The following is a 21519-nucleotide window of genomic DNA, read 5'->3' as shown; positions in this document are numbered from 1 at the left end:
GCCATTCATGATTTGCTGTTCGGTTAGTGCAAAGAGAGAAATGCTGACTAATAAAGTTGAGGTTTCTGTGAACAGAGGGGAAAAATGAAAACATGATTAAAAAGTCCTCTTTCTGAAATGAACCACAGTGAGACTGCAAATTCCAGATGATAGTGCCTGCAGCGATGAGAGACTCATCTGCAAAACTAACAAACTGCTAATCACTTAACACTTTTCTATAGACAAATGACATGAGAAAAGTGTGTATGTAGATATATGTAGAACACTTGGGCAACCAATAGTTATGAGCATATGTAAAGGACAAAAAAAAACTCATGGTATTTGCTACCATAGAGCCAACCTACTTCCAATGTATTCATGCTGATCTTTGCTGTAGGGCCGGTAGAGACGGCCTTTAAGACGCCCTCGACACATGTTAGGGTTGCCTCTGGGTGGTGCTTCCAGATGCCCCTCAATTTTAGCACGTGATGAGGGTGTCAAAATGGCGGTGCCCTGTACACAAGGCGGCGCCATTGTTACACAAGTGTCGTGCGACATTCACACGGCATTCGCACAGGGCCACACAGCACTTAGGTAACGAGTGCAACAGTGGTGCACTTGTTATGCCACAGCTGCGGCGTAAAAAGAATCCACTTTTTGCAGGTTCCTTTTACTCCTCAGGGAAGCCACACAGTTCGGTGTTTGCGGCTTCCCTGCGGAGAGAAAACAGGCACTGACAGGGCACCATTTTTAGGTGCTCTGTACCACACCTTAGTTACCAAAGCACCTGTGTATTGTGCCCTAAAACTGTGATTAAGTAAGACTCAAAAAGATAAAGGTAGCCCCTTGACATGAATGTCTAGTTGTAACCAACTGTAGAGGGCGATGCTCATCTCCATTACTAAGCCGAAGAGCCAGCGTTGTCTGAGGACTGCTCTGGTGGTCATGTGGCCAGCATGACTGTGCCAAATGCTCTTACCTTCCCCTCCAAAGTAGTACCTATTTATCTACTTGCATTTGCATGCTTTCAAATTGTTAGATTGGCAGAAGCTAGGACTAGTGACAGGGGCTCACCTCATCATGCAGCATTTAGGCCTCAAACTGCCGATCTTATGATCTTACGATTGTCAGCATTGGCATCTTAACCATTAAGCCATCACATCCCATAATACATTCTATGGAAGGTAACTTACATAGTTATAAAATATCAGTAGTGATATTAGAGAAAATAATTTGAACACTTTGTCTTCTGAACAGCCACAATGTTTTCATACAATTCTTACAATTTTTAATGATGTTGCTTACTTAATGACATCTATTACAATATTTTCAGGAATGAAGACATCTCTGAGACCTATTCATGTCAAAACGAGACTTACATCTTGGTACATGTGTGGGGAGAAAGAGGTGGCTTCAGTATGACTAATTGCAATGCTTTTCTACCCCACTGGGGCCAGTTCCTGTTACCTTAACATCTTATTCACTGCCTCTCTAGGGCAGCTTCCCATGATTAGCAGCAATATAGGTAGGCAGTTATCATGTAGGTTGAGTTATATGGTTGATTTCAACTTTGTTAACATTGTCCCCCCACAGGAGATCAGTAACACTGCTATGAGAAGCATCCAGTTCAAGGAAACAGTCTGCACAATTTGTTCCAGCAAATGTTAATGGAGCAATGCACAGAAACATCCTTGGCCATTCTAATTTAGGAGGTTGCAGCCAGTGACCTCATGGCTGCCATTTTAATTTAAATTGATAACATGGAAAAGAGGTCATGGGTTGTTTTGTGCTGTATGATGGAACTGAACTTAACCAATGTTCTCCCCACCATCACACACTTAGATTTCTGAGTGATCACAGGAATGTGATTCTGTACCAACTCAGAGTAAGTTTTTAAGCAGCAACTCTGCAGTTAGCAGTCATGCTACTCTTTGTCAGCATCAGTTAATTACCCAAGTCAAGGTGGCTGGATTTCTTTGCTTTAAACGAATGTTTCTTCCTAGTTTATATCCAATTACCTTTATACCCGTCAGCTTGATGCCCTTACCACCTTTCTTGTGGAATTACGTACCACTAACAGTTAAGCCAGGACACTTGTTTGGCGCTGTTGTCCTACTTATGTCCAATGGTATGAGTACTTCTCTATTAGAAGATGCCAAAGGTCTTTACACAGATATGTACTATTTTCAGTACCATGTCACCTAGAATGACAAATAATCCCTTTCACCTTCTACTCTAAGAACTTAGGCGAGTGATGGTGTGGTAAATGTGTCGGGGTGAATGATCTTTAACTTCACAGAATAAAAGAGGTGATGATTTCTCTGAGTAATATAAATTCTCACATAAACAGGTACTTGTGTTATTGTATTTTTATAGCAAGTCAAAACAGGTTTCTGCCTACGTAAGAGGAAAGGCATGATAAAAACATGTCTGCAGATGTGATGTAAAAAGGAAAAGTAGGAGACTTGTCCTCCGGTGAACTGACTGGTGTTTGTAATATTGTGAGTGACTATAAATGGAGCTATGCATCCTTGCAAGTTGTTGTGAGCTGAAGGATTTCTCAGCAAAGAGCCAGGACCACTGAAGGAAGTTAGGCATCTGGTTTGTTTGGTAAAGAGAATTAGGAATGCAAGGTCTATGTGCTTCATAATAAACAAACAGGACATTGTATGCCATCATCACAGGATGTCCTTCCTTCAAGACAGCACACTAACATGGACAGGAGGGAAAAGAAATGACAAGAGTGCATGCCCCTCTAATTACTACCCACCAATACTTTTTTTTTCATTAACAATGTGAGCTTTAAGCAATCATGTTTCATATACATTTTAATGATGGAGCTTTTCTTTCACAACTGTTTAATGTATGAGTACCTCTTTGGGAAAGCATGGTTAGGGTGGCACTTTTTGGGGTTTCTTTTTATTTTAAAAGACTAGCACAATGTCACAATTACATTTCTATACTTATTTAACTGGATCTTACTTCTGAGTAGACATGTATAGGATTACATTATAAATGAAATTCCTGGCATTTAAAAAAACATGCAGGAAAGATATTAAAAAATAAGACAAACTGGGTGAAGCTACATAACAGTATTATATTAGAATCAGTATTAGTACTACTAAAATCTTAGATGTGTTTTGTTTTTTTAGTCTTCAAAATACTTATTTCAGAGATGGAAATAAACGACACATAGAACAATTGTCTTGTTTTCTACTAAGTCCAGTGGTTCTATGTAGCAAGTGAACATTTCTAAGAAGACACAAAGATTATACCGTAAATTACACCACCAAATGTTTCCTCTTCAATAGAGGCTAAGTTAGGTGCAGGCAGAATGTTAACATGCCTAAATGTAACAGGAAAATATGTATTGGTGTGACTTGTAGAAAGGAAAAATTCCTTCTGACTGGATCAGAGTTTCATTGGATAATCTCTGTGTGAGTTACAGGTATAGCCACACCCCCTTTGTTGTTGGCAGCCGTGACTATGAGTAAATCAGAGATGAGTGGCTAATGGGAAACCTGAAACAGGGAGGAGAAAGGAAGAGTCTGTTTGGTTAACACAGACTGAAAGTATTGTATCATTCAGCCCTCCAGTGTCTCAAAGAAGTTAAAGCAGTAAGTGCAGCAGCACCTGTCTGACAGCAGAGAGAGAAAGACCAAGGGAGGCAAGCACAAGAAAAAGAGTTAACTCTCTAAGAGTGTGAGTCAGTATTACTTGAACCGAACAAGCGGAAAGCAGGAGAAATGTTTACTCTGTAGATATGTTTGAGACTTACCTGAAACGCCGTGCTGCTGGCTGGAAATATTTGTGGACTGTACCTTGGTAAGCAATTTTCTTCCTTCTTCTGAATCCAGGAGACAGATCCTTTTATCACTTTTCTGAATGAATATGGCACCGAACATGTTGAAAATGGGAAATGTTTTCTCTTGGAGGCTGTCTCTCAAGCTTAAGGGACTTTGTTTTCTGATGAGTAATTCTTTTCACTGGTAGTGGCAACTGCCAGTTCACTGGGTTTCAGTATTACTTCTTTCTCCCAGCCTACAAAAGTGTTCAGTCTTGTTCAAATCATTCCAGAGTATGTGGAGTCAGTCTCATCAAGCCCATAAGTGTTCTGTGAAAAATGACCGAAGCTACCAAAGTTACAAGATGTGAAAAAGTGTGGAATTAAAGTGACTTTATTCTTTCAAACACTTTGCCTTGCACAAAATATTTATTTGAGTTTTAAATCTGACCCTACTTTATTTCAGTCCAAAAATCTTTAATAGAATTAGTAACACCGTGCTGGAGCTTGAAGTATTTAAGTTGGAAAGGTTGTCATTTAATCCAGTAACTTTATGCCAAGGAAAACAAAGTGATAGGTTACCATTATCTTTCTAATGGGCAAGTTTGCTGATCCTCAGATGAGCTAGCTTTTAGACCGAATGTTGTGTTTATTTATTTTTCTTAGAATACTAGTACACTGCTCTATTTTAGACATCCAAAGAAAGAAAGAAAACTGTCATGCTGTTTTATTTAAATGACTGTGGGGTTGTTTTTTTTCAAAGCGGGAGACAAACAGGAATAATAAGCAGTAACATTTACAGCAACCCTTTAAGCTAGACTTTTGTTATTAGACTTGTGGAGGGAAGACTGAAGCTGAGAGACAATTGTTCCACTTTGGATATTTAGGGCATGCCATAGCTGACTTTGAACCATGGGGCCTTTTGGCCCATCCTGAGAACATGTCACCAAACAGAATTATCAGGGAGCTTCATATCTTCAAAATTAAAGTTTATTTAAGGATTTTGTCTTTCCTTCTGTAGAAAGAGTAAGAAAACACAATTCTTTTGTGGTGTGGGGTTTTCCTGATAAATGTTTCTAGTTATTTCAGAAGGCTGTTTCTGGAGTGATGCTGACAGGATGCAATCTCCCTTAGCTTTCCATGCCAGAGGATAAGAGGATGTCAATTGGGGGGGGGGGGGGGGAGGGTTGTTTTTGAAAGTTGTTTGTGTGTTGGAAGCTGGTGGGAAAGTTCAGCCTTCCCCATTTGGAAAAGGATAGGCTGGGTTCCGCTCTTCCAGCCTGCACTTTCCATTTTTAGCTCATTCAGACGCAGACAGCAGTTCCTTCCTTTTCCTTTCCTTGTTTGTGACACTTTTCTAAGGGAGATTTTCCTCAGATTCTTTTGCACACAAAAGTCTTGAGTTTTCCATTGTCTTACTCTCCATTCAGATATTTAGGGAAGTTCCTATTCATAAGTGCACGCATGTAAAATTTTGGCATTATTTTGGTGGTGGTGGTGGTGGTTGTGATTGCCAGCCGCCACCTCTTGAAACTATTACTTCAGGGAAGATACCTCAGTATATACAGCAGTTCAAGCTGTTCTGTCCCTGATCCCTTCAATGTCCTCAGTGTGACACCAGATAGCCATTTAGAACACACTGCTAAAGATACTGAGAAGAGAATGAGAAGTAAATGTGATTTTCTTTTCCAGGCTGCCACACTGTGTAGATCATATATTGTGAATCACAGAGCACTGAGAAAAGGGACAAAGTTGATAATGAAAATGGACATGAAGGATGCTGACATGACTCTATGGACAGAAGCTGAATTTGAAGACAAGTGTACATATATTGTAAATGATCACCTCACGGAGCCTGGCACAGAAGGGTGCCCTATAACCCAGGCTGAGTCTTCCTTGCCAAGGAACTTGATTTTCAAATATGCTGAAAATGGCAAAGAGGTAAGAATGGGTTCATCAAGGATAAGTGCAACCTCATCCACCCAAATCACACGCTTCTTGAAATTGGGAACGTGCTTTTGATTTCTTCTTTCATACTTGGGCACCATCGGTTTTTAAGGCTCTTCTTCAGGATCACATTAAAAATGCGGGGAAAATTCTAGCAATTCTAGTATCCTGTATTAAGAAAATTCAAACACTTCCAGACTGGCACATAGCTCCTGTCTTTGATATATGTCTGTCTGTCTGCTTGTCCCTAAATTTCTTTAAATGATGGTGAGTCCAAAAATTTCATCATAGACTATTGTAGCTTAGAATTAACCCCTTTAATTAAAGAGCCAGATATGCCTAGTTCACCATATTCTGCTGTAGAAGAATACTGTATTAAAATGAGCTGAGATATATATTGCATTATTAAACTGAGTTTTTTGCTAGCTTTTTGTATCCTTTTGGTCTTCTAAGATGATGAGCCTCTGGCCAGATCATTCTGTCAGTACCCTGTATTTATGTGTCTTCTTTATCTAGGGCAGAATGCCTTTATTTGTAGCTGTATATTTCAGTCCAGGTCTCTAGAGTGGGTGCATTCCTTGTTGTTGTTTCAAAAGGGCTGAGGGGAAAAATTAGCCTAGATGAGCAATTGGTTGTCTGTTTATTCCTTCCTTCATATAGAGTAGCTATTATAGCTAGGCGTGATGTTCAGCTGGCTAATAATGGTAGGGACAGCCCAGCATTTTTGTCCCTGTCCTGCAACTTGTGGTCGAACTGCTATAACCTGTGCGTCTACTGTGGCTAAATAAACTGACCACAGTGCTAAGGAAGGGAGTAAATTCATACCTTCTGTGTAGTTATTAAAAGTATTATAAAACAAATAACATGGAAAGGCTCCCATACAGAACTAGGACCAGACCTTCAGCTGATATAAATCAGTACTCTGTTATCACTGTTGTTGGAGTTCCCAGAAAATTTGTAGAAGGCTAGTTATCCCATCCAATAGGCCAAAGAAAATAGAAGCTTTAAAAATGTCCCAGGTATCCTGAGAAGAAGCTGTAACAGGTGATGAAGCTGTACTATTTTGTGAAATATGCTTAGCAATTGACTGATCAGCCCAAGCATGAACTCAGATGAAGCAACTTGATGATAGTGTCTGTGTGTTTGAGTGCATCTGTTTGTGCGTGTTGAAATAGTCCCTTTGTTTGGTTTAAACTTAATTGCTACGTCATAAGCAAAGTTATTTTGTGAAGTCGAAGGCTTTCATGGTTGGCATCCATAGTTTTTTGTGGGTTTTTCGGGCTATGCGGCCATGTTCTAGAAGAGTTTCTTCCTGACATTTCGCCAGGAAATGCTGAGGATGCCAGCCACAGATGCTGGTGAAACGTCAGGAAGACACTTTTTTAGAACATGGCCGCATAGCCCGAAAAACCCACAAAAAACTACCAAAGTTATTTTTTTTAATTGCTTGGTCCCTGTTGACAAATTTGTGTGTATAATGTGTCTTTTTACATTATAGCATTCTTTTGCAATGATTGGCAAGATTGTTTCAAATAGTGGCTTTGAGTTTGGGAACAGTGCTTGCTGTTTCTCCTCAAGTGTTAAATATATGAAATGTATCAAGGGAACCTCTGGGTAGACAATGCCCTCCATTTGGTTTTCTTTCTGTTTTCTTATACAAAGTGGAAAGGAAATATTTATTCTGTCTTGAATCTGTAACATTTAATTTCCCTTCAAGATCAGGATATCTATACATTTATTTATTATAACCATGGCCTAACCATGCGTTACAAGCTTTGGGTTGTTTCTGTCTTGCAACATTCCCAAGAGAATGTTGGGTAGTACCAATATTTGATGGAAGGGGAATAAATAGGCAGGAAGAGTGTGAGCTGTTCAAAGCTACTTCTCATGGCTTGATTATATTGCTGATGTCCTGCGTCAGAATCAAGGTTTTCAGTTGATTGACACTGGTTCTTCCCACTAATAGGGAAGCAGCAGTAGAAATTTGCTTTGTTTCCCTGTGTAGTATAATGTTGATCTAACTCAGGGTAGTGTACAAAGAAATGTGTTCTGATCTGAACATTTTAAGTCTAGGTTGAGGCTAAAGAATTTTGGGAAATTCTGACAGCGGAACTCTTTTTCATTTTTTTCCTTTTTGTTACGATTACTCAAACAGCCTCACATGTAATGACACAGGCAATGAGCTGTTTTTACAGAGAAAAACATGCTTATGAAATATGATTGACGTCATTAAGCAATGTATTTAGAGTAATGTTCCAGAAGCCTGAAGATCTTCCTTGTATTCTGCATGTGCACTTTCGTGTGCCTGGGTTTTGGCTTTTCTAATAAAAGGTGGGGTTTTGTTGCTTTGCTAAACCTACAACCCCACCTTTTATTGAAAAGGTAGGACACACCACAGAATGTCAAGTGGATGGCTTTTGTTAGTGATTATCCTAAGAAGCTGTTTTTAGTTAAGTAGTTACAAAATGAGTTGGCATGATTTTAAAGCTACTTATTCCAGTTCTTATTGTTGGATGTTTATTTATTGAGGGCACTCATTCTATGGTATGTGCATGTCTTTGATTTGGTTTTCACAGCTAAACCATTTCTTTCTATTGAGATATGTAAAGTACAGACCATGAACAGGCAATTGATCTGTACTGTAAATAATTCAGAATAATATTTCTTTGAATGTTTCTATACCATTATTTAGCTGAATCTCCCAAACTATTTTCCATTTAAAATAACAGTGCTCAGTAGATTTCAAAGCAGTAGGAAGAGATGAAGATGGGGGGGGGGGGCGGGATGTAGTAGAACCTTTATGACTAACTGGTTTTTACTTTTGCATGAGCTTTCATGGATATAAACTCACTTCTTCGAATGCAGTACCTGTACAGAGTATTGTCTACAAAAAAATCAACAACATTAAAACAGAGTAACAGCCAGATATAAATTAAGGCCAGGGAATGAAAGAAGATGGATGATGAAAAACACCCTATACAAATAGAAGGGTTGGCCTCAAGCAAATCTTTCTGGAGGGAACTGTCCAAACACCGGTAGCTACAACAGAGAAGGTCCTATCTAGGATCATCATGAAGAGCCTACAGAATGGTTTCTACTGAAGACTATTGGGAAAAGGAGGTCCTCTGAGATAGCCTTGTTGTTGTTTTTGCGGCCCTTCAGATTGTTTCTGCGAACCCTAAAGTCTGAGGATCCTATCATGTGGTTTTCTGGCAAGATTTGTTCAGAGAAAGTTTGCCATTGCCTTTCTCTGTAGCTGAGAGAGCATCATTTCCCCAAGGTCATTGAGTGGGTTTCCATGGCTGAGTGGGGATTTGAACCCTGTTTTCCAGAGTTGTAGTCAGATTCTAAAACTGCTACATAATACTGGCTCTTTAAGATAGCCTGGCTGTAATTATTTAAGAGCTTTTAAAAGCCTTGAATTCAGCCTGGAAATTCATGTGGTTATTGTATGATTTGGTGAGATGCGTGCAAGTCCATTTACTAACCAAGCTGTAGAAGCTGAGAGCTGTCTTCAGAGGCAACCCACATACAATACACTTCTCATTATTAGAGCTACACTTAAGGAACTGGCATAATAATTTCAAATATTCATCATTTTTAATAATGCTTAAAAAATTATCCGTCCTATCCAAAGGAAGATCAACATAAGCAATACAAGCATTCAGACAAAATATGTTTTCCCATCAGCTACACATTTACATATCTTCCCTACATATAAAAACCAGCTGTTAATTTTGTTGCTGCTTATATGTACGAAGGAAACAATATGAAAACATTTCCTCTCACTCCACCCTTTTAAAAAGAATAAATTATAGGATGTAAACCATCTTTTCAGCTGCATCATTCTTTCACTGAGTGTTGTTGAAAAACAAAGGAATGGAAGCGTGTATTGTTCAAAACAAAAAGCTCAGAACAAGGCATCATGGTAACAGTGGGGAAGTGGAGGTTAAATTAACAGGGAGCTAAAATTAAATCATTCTTACTCCAACACCTGGCCCTGAATCCAGTTCCTACTTGTCTGAGGGTTTGCTTTGTTTAATGTTGTATCGGTGTTGTATTGGTACCCTCTAAAAGAAGTAGCAGCATGTGAATTTAACTACTGTAACTCCATCTTGTGCATGTTGTCCTTCTAATAAGAAACCTTATTCAATTTGGGTATCTGATATTCAAAGAAGAAACCTTATTAGACAACAGATACCCATAGTCCCTTTTAATAATAATAATAATAATAATAATAATAATAATAATATAGAAAATGTGGAATTCTGATTCTTGTCTAGAGGCTGCAGTTTGTCAGGGTGTGCTCTGTGACAATCTAGTGACAAAGACAAATGTGGTGAAACAGCCAAAAGGTCAGTGATGCTCATAAAGCATCTAGAAAGTAGCTTCTGTAAGGACATCTGAAGCATAAGAGTGTTGAATCTTTTCAAACGTGCAATGACGTGTTTATAAAAGGCCTACAGTAGCTATTCTCTAGCAATAATTCATTAGTACTCCTGGTTAGATTCAACAGTTTTCTTCCTAGCTTTCAGAAACATGGTGTCTTTTAAAAGTTGCCTTCCTTTGTTCCTTTAGATATTTACAAACTCCCTCAACCAACCCAAGGTCGTTCAAGGTAATAAGTTAGATAAAACAATAACAATAATAAATTTAAAAACATAAATACATTGAAACAGTGAACTAAAAACAGAAATAGGTATATTCTTTAGGATGAACCATAGTGAACACTGAAATAAAAGCTTAACCGAAAAATAGTCTTTGCACACTAAGTGGCAGGTCCATGGTAAAGAGGAAGCTGATGTAACTCCCCAAGAGGCATGAACAATCAGGGTGCAGCTGTGGAAAAGACCACATTTCTTTTATTTGCCAGCCAAAACTCTCCAGGTGATAGGAGATTAACATTCCCAGGTAATAAGAAAGTTCATACAGGAGGAGGCAGTCCTTCAAATAACCTGATCCCAAGCCAGTTAGGGCTTTAAATGTAAAAATCAGCTCCTTCAGTTGGCCTCAGAAACAAGCTTGAATGCAGAAAAGCTGGTACATGGCTGGTGCCATGTGAAATATAACATCCACAATAAACAAATCTGCCTGCTGCATTTTGTGCTTGCTATAAATTCTGAATAACTTTAAAGGATAGACCCATTTAGAACACATTTTGGTAGCGCAGATGAGAGACTACTAAAATATGGTACAGCTGACATACCAAACAAAACTGGGTGAAGACAGTCCTGCGTACTGTCATCACCAGGCCTTGCAACAGCAGTATTAGATGCAAGAACACTCTCAATCTGCAAACCTGATCCCTCAGAGGAATGGAGAAGCAGTGGCATCCCCAACCTGGGTGTCACCCAGTGTGTGGCGTGCTGCTGGAGGCGGGGTAGTGGCCTCAGCTCTCTCCTTTGCCACATCAGAAGTCTTCCCATCCCATGGAGAGGCTTCCTGTTCAAGCAAGTCAGGAGAGGTGGGTTTAGGCCTCTTCTTTGCCAGCATGGTGAAGGTCTCCTTGTGAGGTGGACTCCCTGCCCCATCTAGCTGGAGGTGGCAAGCTCAAGCTTCTCCTTTGATGTGATGAGAATTCCTGCCTTGTTGCAACAAGCTGGGAGGGGTTTGGGCCTCTCCTTTGCTGTGGTGGCAGAGATCTCTTCATGAGGAGGCCTTCCCCACCATGGCAAAGCCAGAACAGGTGCACTGGGCCCTCCTCACCCTGTAGTGGAAGGAGGGCTCCACCAGGTGTCACCCCTCTTTTGGGGTGTCACCTGGTGTGGAACACAGTCCTCACACTCCCTAATGATGCCACGGGTGAGAACAGATTGTGCTTCCATTTTGGGGTGAGTTTGCCTAGTGACCCACAAGACTTTGAACTTGATCCCCATTTCATACGCTCACTTCCAGTCTGACCATATCCACTTTGCAGTTCAAGACTTTCACAGCTTACATACAATGAGAGGTAGATAGGTAGGTAGAAGGAACAGAATATTATCAGCATATTATGGTACTCAGTCTTCCAACTCTGGATAACTTCCTCCAGGGACAGGAAGTATATAGAGAATGAGTTGTAATCCATGAAGACTTAAACTACAAAAATCTGGTCCATTTTAAAGGTACTGCAAGGCTCCTTTTTCTTTCCTCTCCCTTTTCATGCTACAGAGCAGTGTCTCTCAATCTAATTCTCAGCTTCAGAAGCATATGATGCTCAATTATCTGCCCCTGAAGCACCCAGAAAAAGGGTTGAACTCCCTCTATCCAGTTCTTGTCCCAAAACTAGGCCTGAAAATAGATTGAAAGGGATCTGAACAACGAATTTCATCATAGAGTGGAGTGCAACTTATCTCCAGTGTAGTAGCAGAAAAGTAATGCATAAATTCAGCAGAGAAGCATTTTTTAATTTCTACACATAATAAACACACACACTCAAACCTCTTGCTACAGTCTGTTAGTCAAGAAAACAACAGCTTCCCTTCATTTTCTGTATGCTGGTAGCTGGCTTTTAAACCGGTTGAGAAAGGATAAAATTTATATCAAGTGAAAATGGAATTCACCCTGTAAGAAAAGACAAATAATGTCCATCAGTGGTTTTGTGTACCTTAGGTTTGTACGTTTAATATATGAAGGGGAAATTACTATAGAACCCGAACTGATATTTCCATGGGTAGAAATAAGAGTAAGAATGCATTATTAATTCTACACTGCTGTACCTTTAGTGTGGAAAATGTACTGGCATGTTCATAATTTTTGCCATTTTATGCATATAACTATACCATACCACCTGTAGGACTCATTTCAAAAATCTATTTAAAATACTGATGTGAAAATTTGAAAGAGAAGAGATGCCAAAGCAGCATTCCTAACATTCATAAGAGCTCCTGTTAGTCTTTAGAGAGTTTGCAGTGTGTTATCTAGATGTTCTAACTTCCTACAGAATCATTACAAAGCAGGTGTGCTTAATGACACCTTGTGGACAAATCTGAAATGCCAATTTATGCCTGTATTTCAGTAACCAACCACAACTCCCTTTAGAGATTTGCAGTAATATTTCCTAAACTTTGTGTACAACCAAAACCCATTATGATCACTAAAAAAGCATGGTAATACAATATTACCAATTCATCATGATAGGAATAATTCTGCTCTTGCTTGTGAATCCTGCTAACCAATCTCTTTCTAGTCTGACCTAAAACTCAAGGATGTACTGAACTTTTCTAATGTTCAGGATTTCTGCTTTATTGCTACTTGGTTTTGCCTCATAGATAAATCACTGGAAGTACAATTTAGATATAAGCATTCTAAAATACATTTGTTAAAGCATCCACTTAATTACTGTTTATGAAGTACAGGACTATCTCAACATGTTGTGAAAGAGTTGTGTGCTGTTTACAGTAAATGTCAGAGCAGTGCTATGTCACAGTGGCCAAACACGGAAGGCCCTTTCTGTTCAAGAGGTTTTTAATGTTTGGTGCACATAGTCTAAATGTTTTCCCTTAAAACTGAACTTTTAGTGTACATCTTCCCAGTCACTTGGATGTGTGTGCATTTTGTCCCTGAATAGTTGTTCCCCCCCTCACATACCACACCCAGTATTGTAAAATGTAACTTGGGATAACACCTCAGGCCTCTGCTGACTAGATCCCTTAAAATATGCCATAATAAATCTTTAAGGTGCCACTGGATTCTTGTTTTCATTTCAACAGACAATAATAGGCATCCCTCTGGAAACCGGGTGTTGTTGTGATTGCCTTGGACTATGTTACTGTATGTAGTTCTCTGATGCATTCGTTGGCTGTTGCCTGTGAAATGATTGGTAACAAGCAACACAGCCTTTTATTTATCCCCCACTGATTGTGTTCACATTCCCCTGTCCCCTAACAATAGTCTCAGAAGTTGTGAAATTTGTATGACATTTTAAAAAAGAATCTGGAAAGACTAAGCTCTAGTAACTGTGAAAGTGTACGTTCATCAGGCACAACAGAATGAGAGAGAGAGAGAGAGAAAGAAAGAAAGAACCAGCAAGTCAAGCGATATAGTTGATGCTAGTAAAGAGAAAGAACATCAGTCCTGGAAGATGCATCCCATCCATCCTCTTAGGCCTCCAGTATGCTAACATACCCATTTGCCACCTGTTCCATCCTCCCACTCACTGTACTTCATGGAAATAGGATATTACATTATAATCTTCCAAAACACTCTATTTAGAGCATAAAATACTGTTGGAGCATGCTTTGAATGATTATACAAAAATCCCCTAACCGTTTCTGTTTGACAAGTTCCAAGTCATACTGATTCCTAGATGTTCTTTAAACTTCAGCATACATTTGAATTAAACATTAAATATTGTGCCCTCTTGCTTACCCTCTTTCTCTAGGTTAAACACTATGTAAGAGCAAAAACTTACTTTACAGTCAGATGTCAAGTACATTTCATATACTAGTTGTGAACTTTTCTTGAAAGTTTAACAGAATGTATATGAAGGTAGATGGGGAAAGCTAGAAGAACATCTGCCTTTTTCACCTCTATGAAAAATGCACAAGAGTGACAAAAATAAACACAGCCATTGGACATGTTACTATTTGTTCATACTCATTTCTGAAAGTCCCTCTTCAGTACAGATGCACTGTTTTCATTTCTTTCTTTTTTAAAAAAGGTTTCAAATACCGGTACGTCTATGAAACAATTGCAGCAGACTCGCCAGTCATACTCATGGGAGACAGTGTCTTAGGTGTCAGTGTTAACCTGTGTTCCATTAAGAATTTCTCCACCCCAACAACTTAAACTTTTTTTGCAGCCCAGGCTGCCCCCCCCCCCCCAGAACACTGGAAGTTGTAGTTTTGGGAAGGAAAAGGCTGTTTGACAAAGAAACACAATCACAACTCCCAGGATTCATTGGGAAAATCATAATAATGGGCTTTTCCTAGAGATAGGGCCTCAAGAAATTTATATGTTAGACTAGGTTTCAGTGTTGTGTAGCTGAACGAATCACAATAGGCAGGGGAATGGGCTGGAATTCCGTGAGTCAATAAAACTGACTGTAGACTCGGGAAATCTAGATGCTGTCCTTTTAAATAATGGACACAAGTTGCCATACTTGGAACTATGAGATGCTCATGTTCCTGAAGACATTTTCCAGGCAAAGGAGAATTAAAAGAATGACAGGGATACATATGGTTAAATGTCACCAATTTCCCCCCCTGCTGCCACCGCCAATTCTTGCCTATGAAGTAATAATGCTTTCCAAAAATAAAATGGAAGAGTTGACTCCAGTATTCTCATTTAAAAATATAACTGGTTACTATGGCACTATATCTGGTTATTTTGTAAAATATTTCTTGATCTTTACTCACTACTAGTTGAGCTCTACACTATTATAAATATACTTCAGTAAAAGGAGGAGGTCCTGTGATGTTTTTAGTTAATATGCTTTTTTCAGACTTAAGTAGAATGGCTCCATAATGCAATTGTATCCTCTTATTATTTTGGCAGGCATAATGAAACTAGTCAGTAGTGTGAGAAGAATATGACTCATTAGCTTTAACATGAATGTTTACTAAGTCTGTGGAACAAATGTCTTCTGTTCATCCCCCACTTTCCACTTAAGCTGCAGACATCAGTCTTTTAAAGCCCTTATTCATGTTTCCTGGTTTACTAAGATACTCTGTTGTTTGTACAGTATTTAGAGCAAACTAAAATTTAGCTCACTTTTTGGCAGCAGAGGCAAGAGGTGGGGAATGCAAACCCCAATTTTTAGATAGTACAGTCAGCCTTCCATATCCACAGATTGTTTATCCACTGATTCAACCAGGCATGACTTGAAAATATTTTTAAAATATATAAATTTCCAAAAGCAAACCTTGATTTTGCCATTTTATATTAGGGGGACCATTTTATTATGCCACTGTATTTAATGGGACTTGAGCGTCCACAGATTACAGTATCCACAAGTTACACAGGCATGCATTTCTGATAAGTAGTCAACTAATGACTGGTTTATAGTCCATGATATAATAATTGGTAGCAAGGAGGAAGCTGAAGAGCCACTTTATTTTGTGGGGTTTGGAATGAAATTGTTAGTCATCAGTGATTTTCCATATTCTTCTCCCATTCCCCAAATCCAGAGGTTTTTAATGGTATGTCTTCTACTTTTTTGCATGAGGAATTACTGTTATAATTTATACTCTAATTGAACTATAGTCCAAACTGCTAAATATTATTACAGAAACAAAGCAAATTACCTGATCAAACTTTATTCGATTTTGCATGTTATTTTCAATCTATAGAATTTTGAAATACATGTCAATCTTGATCCAAAGAAAGGGGGAATAGCTACTTTCCACTTTCATGGGTTACCAGTAACATAGCCCATTCCCTCCCCCCCAATAAGAATAGTTGCATTTTTTAAATCACAGTTTCTTCTACATCTTTTAACATCTGTGTATTTTTCAAACACATGAATTTTCTTTTAAGTGGTCTAATGTTGGGCTCTTCTTTTTTCAGGTTATTGGTGTTATTAGCAAAGATATTATCCCCAAAGGAACACGCTTTGGACCCCTGGTTGGTGAAATCTATACCAATGACACAGTTCCTAAGGATGCAAGCAGAAAATATTTTTGGCGGGTAAGCAAGAGCATCATATAAATCAAGGGTGGGCAGCCAGCCTTTTTACCCCAAGGGCTGCAGATCATGGGCCACTTGGAAAGAGGGGAGAGGTGAAATTGCTGGATTTCTCTTGGCAGCAAGAAAATAGTAATATTGATAGAGAAGCACCAAATTGATGAAGGGTCCCTCCAGCAAGAGTCCTTCCAGTGAGCCCAGGAAGGTTTGGTTCTTGCTACTATTAGTAGCAAGGAATACAAGCAGCATAACAAGGATCTTTTCCTGCCACAAAAGTGGTAGGGGCTCTCCCAGGCCACTTGAGGAATGGCCAAGGACATGCATGGGAGATAAATTGCTCACTCTTTGTACAAATGTATCACTAAGTAAGCACTTATTTATTTATTTATTTTCCACCTTTCTCCCTGGAGGAACCCAAGGTGGTTCACAGATAAAACCTTTAAAATTGTTATAGAATTCAAACAAAACATGCATATATAACATCACATAAAATACACACAATATAAAATATAATATAAAATCACAAAATATACACAAGTTAAAACAGACTAAAAGGATGCCACACTTCTCTTTTGAAATTTATTTGATTAGAGGAAATGGATGGTTTAGGAGTTCCTAATAAAGGTACAAATGGAGTGCAGGTTAATGACCTCCTTTCTCCTATTGCAGCCACATTTCCCAGTCCTGCTGTTTCCCACATATTAGAGATGGACTGAGAAAGTCTGAAGTAGGTAATCCACGCAGGTAGAGTTGGTTTCCCACTTCAGAGCTCCCCATCTCCCAAGGATAGACAGTGGTGAAGACGAATGATTGGGATGTGGCTGCCAATTTGCTCCTCATTTGAATTCAGAGTGGTGGCAATGACAATTAAAGTCCTATACAGCTTGTGGCTGTAATACCTGAAGGAAAGTCTCTCCCTACCTATATCTGACTGAGGTCTGCAGGTTTCATGTTCCTCTTTGTCCAACCAGCAAGAGCAATATATTACAGGATGACCTGAGAGAGGGCATCCTTTGGTGACCACATTTCTGTAATTGCTCCACTGGGAGCAATACATTGTAGGAAGACATGAGAGAAGACCTTCACCATTCCGAAATAGTCTTTTAAGCTGTTTTAACTTGTTGACTTGTTTAATATGTTTTTATCCAGATTAACCTATTTTATTACTTTAATCTGGATTTGTTTTTAATTTTTTAAATACTGATTTATTTGTATGATGCTCTATCATCCCATTATAAAGGATGGGACAGAAATATTTTAATAAATGGATAAAAGAAAATGTGATAGCAGGCATGGCCTGTTCTTCTCACCATCACATGGTGAAGTTGCATGCCAAAATAATGGCCAGTGCTAAATGAGATACAGGTGGAAATAGGTGCATAGATGGAGAATGGCAGCGGGAGCAACATCCTTTATTTATTTCCTAATAAATAAATTATTATTATTTAGTTTATTTAATTTATAACCCATAGGATACATCTTTTACAAAACAGAATACATCTAAAAATACACAATGCAGCTTAATCTTTTTAATTTGAACTTCCACTATATCAGATTTAAAACAAAAACAAAAAATATGGTTTCTATTTTTGTACAGTGCCAATCATTTTTTCAGCACGTACCACTTCATTTCCTACTGCTATGACCTTTGCCCAAGAACAATTCTAAAACTAATTACAGTACTAGTATTTCTCAATCTCTTGCTCTGCAGTTGATTAAATGACAAATTACTTTTTCAAATGCCACACTGTTGCAAAAGACTATTTACCTTGAGCTCAATTTCAATTACAGAAATTGTTAGGGCCACTTCCTAAAATGCTGCCAAGCCTGCTGTCTCAGGATGCCCCTTTACAATAATGGTGATAGAGGGAAATAGCACTTAATGTTGGGTTTGAACATCATTTGTTGGGAAGTTATCTCTTAACTTAATTTGCCTTATGAGTTTGTTGTGACTTAAAAATGTCTTTAGACAAAGAAGATTAATGTACAGATGTTTCACATGAATAAAATATTCAGGGACCTCAAGTAGCATTGCACTGTTTATGCTGTAATATGTCATGGCATTATTTATGGGTTTCCTTGTAGAAATACAAAGAAATATCTGTACAAAGAAGACTCAAACATATTGACTCAAACATATAATAAAATATTTTCTGGACTGTGCTCTGTCTGGCCAAAGGCTGAGGAATTCTTTGCCCTTCAAATGCTAGCATATCAAGGAGAAAGTTGTTACCTGTTCTTCTCCATTTTAATGAATATTCTGTAGGATTGTGTACAAATAGTCCACTGCCTATAACTGTCTTTACATATGGTGAGAAAGGACATGAGGTTTTCTTCTGTGCATCAAGGTCCATGCTGTAGCTGTGGTCTATAAACACAACTTACTGGAATTCTGAAGCTGCCTTGTTAAAACTAGTGTGCCTGTCTTATATTAACTAGCCAGGGTAATTCACTGTAACCCACAGCTGGTTCAAACAAGCTGGGGGTAGGCCAGTCATTAGATCACTGAAGTAATTCAGAAAATCTTGGAATAGGATTCTGACTACCTAACAGGATGTTGTGCCAGACTTTCAGTGAAAAAGCTGACGTCATGCTTGTGTTACTTGCAACTGTCTTAGTAAATTATTTTGTTGATTCTTAGGATTCACACAGCCTCAGATAGAGAAGGTTCTTTCCTAAGGGCTTAAAAACACATGCAAAGGAAACTGGGGAAGATAATTTCCCACATGTCATATGAAAGGCATCCTGATGTGGCTGGCAGGAACAGGAACATCTGTTGTGTGGAAGCATAAGTGCTACTTTCAAATTATACCTTCTAAAAACAGAAGGTACAGATAGGCTGTGCAAACTCCACTCCAAGGTGATGTCGTTTCTTGTAATTGCTGCATTATGACTCAGCATAGTTTAATCTTCCTTACGTTACATGGAAATATCTAGTAAGGTGGCAAAATAAAGTTTTACGAGGCCATGAGACTTGCTGCAGCGGTGTGTGTATGTGTGTTGAGGAAAACATACAGTAAATTGTGTTAGCATTGGAAAGGTGACTGGAAGTCACTTGATCTAACCTCAAAAAGTACCATCTATCTGTAACAGAAGTGCACAGCAATGGAACGCTTGAGTTCCTGGAAGTCTGCAAATCGGAGCTAACAGACTCCTCTTGAGAGCATGATTCTTCAGGCTTTGTTCCATCCTTCTCATAACAAAAACACCACAAAATCGCTCAAGCTTCTTTGATGAAGCCACATGTATTTCCTCAGCCTCAAATGACAGGAAGTAAGAAAGTGAATCTGGTGTTTACTGCCTGTGTTAAAAGGCCAGCTTTGTTGCTATTCCCCCCCACACACACACACACACACACACTTTTTTTAATGACTTCTTGGTTGATCCTTACATCAAACAGCATTCAGATGCAACTGAATGTGCATGCTTTAAAAAAAAAAAAGCACAGGGGAAATGGTTCAGTGTTGCATTTGGACATAGGAAAGCCAAACTCAAATCCTTTCTCAGTTTAACTGGGTGGCCTTCTGGAAATCACCTGACTAACTGCTGAGAATAAAATGAAACAAGGATGTATATTGCCATTTATCCAGAGCCCTTGGAACAAGGCAGGAAATAGATCTGAATAAATCATTTCTATTTGACCATGATGATTTAGGAACTATAAATAGCCTTTGGAGATTCTGGCTATAATGTGCCAGCCTATCTCCCACAGAGCGGTTCCTTCAGAAAATAACAAATGATCATTGTATGGATACAAGACTGTGTTATCTTTGCTCATTTTCATAATCCCAGAATCACTTCATTATTTCTTCTGCTACCTGATGCAGTCCTGTGTTTTTGTAAATTTACCTTTTCATGTAGGAAAGTATTTCTCTTATTGCAAAGTCTGGCCTGATTCCAGATCTCCATTTAGTTAACAACACTTACACTTCACCTTACCGCACCCAGTCCTTCAACAAAAGGCCTGCATTCCAAGCTTGAACAAGTGTTACAAGTGGGGGATATTTGCTTTGCTTAAAACCTGGGGGTGGTAGTGGTAAGAAATGGCAAGTGCAAAAGCTGTAGTGGTGGCAGGGTAGAGGGAAACAACAAAGACTTGGTTGTGACATAACTCCACTAATCAGTCTTTACCAAAGTGACTCACTGCATTATTGCTAGCACACAGTCAGACCTTAAGTCGATAATACCATCCACTTGTTGATCAGCAATCCTAAAGTAGCTTCTTAAAGCAGAGTTACGGAATGCTCACCTTTGAACAGTGTTCCATTTCAATGCTATAAGAAAACAAAGCATTAAACAAACAAGCATCAAAAGGTTATAAAGCATTTTTAATTTAGAACAACTATTTAACTAGGAATTTCTGTTTTATGTACAGTGGTAGCCTCCTGTTTAGAAAATAAGCTGGAGAACCTTTCTATGTGTTGTATATTTAACTCTCTTCGGAAAACTTTGTTTCCATTATATCTTTCTTATCCTCTTTTCTACAGATCTATTCTGGTGGTGAGCTTCTACACTTCATTGATGGATTTAATGAGGAAAAGAGCAATTGGATGCGTTATGTAAACCCTGCCCATTCTGTTCAGGACCAGAACCTGGCTGCTTGTCAGAATGGAATGGACATTTACTTTTACACCGTTAAACCCATCCCCCCAGGTCAGGAACTGCTTGTGTGGTATTGCCGGGACTTTGCAGAGAGGTTGCACTATCCTTCCACTGGCGATCTGATGATGATGAATATCAGTAAGTAGATTTGCAGCACACTTGACAATGGGTCTTAATGATATACATAACCATATGAGTGAGTCATCTCTAACACAAATTTACAGTAGGAAGCATTTTGAAAAGAGATGCTGTTTTCTTGTTTTAAAGCAACCTAGCTTAGCAAAAGAGCCAGTGTGGTGTAGTGGTTTGACTGTTGGAGTACAAATCTGAAGATCAGAGTTTGATTCCACACTCGGCTATGGGAACCCACTGGGTAGGTAGGAAGGACTCACTTTGTGTGAGTCACACTCTCAGCCCGAAAAAAACCCATGATAGTTTCACATTAGGGTCAACATAAGTCAGAAACAATTCGAAGACACACATCAACAGCTTAACATTAGCAAGCACTAAGTGTCTATATGAGTGTTAAGAAAAAGTAGATACAGGACATTCACTTGTGTATATTCAGTTGTGTGACTTCTGTACATTCATCTGTGTGACTT

At 38.8% G+C, this 21519-nt stretch overlaps 1 protein-coding gene across 1 annotated transcript in view; it reads left to right on the top strand.

Annotated features, from left to right (window-relative positions):
• The first annotated feature begins 3620 nt into the window (after positions 1 to 3620).
• The window catches only part of PRDM1 (PR/SET domain 1), a 29525-nt gene continuing 11626 nt past the window's right edge, over positions 3621 to 21519 (top strand). Inside the window, exons 1-4 of the mRNA XM_089530663.1 lie at positions 3621 to 3804; positions 5456 to 5704; positions 16199 to 16318; positions 20803 to 21055. Coding sequence (XP_089386789.1) covers positions 5522 to 5704; positions 16199 to 16318; positions 20803 to 21055 — 556 coding nt within the window. The 5' untranslated portion in view covers positions 3621 to 3804; positions 5456 to 5521. The remainder of the gene's footprint in view (positions 3805 to 5455; positions 5705 to 16198; positions 16319 to 20802; positions 21056 to 21519) is intronic.

The sequence above is a fragment of the Sceloporus occidentalis genome, unplaced genomic scaffold (genome assembly GCF_023333645.1).
Source record: "Sceloporus occidentalis isolate IW3139 unplaced genomic scaffold, rSceOcc1.0.p SCAF_6, whole genome shotgun sequence".
Taxonomy (NCBI): domain Eukaryota; kingdom Metazoa; phylum Chordata; class Lepidosauria; order Squamata; family Phrynosomatidae; genus Sceloporus; species Sceloporus occidentalis.
This window is presented reverse-complemented; position numbering and strand designations above follow the sequence as displayed.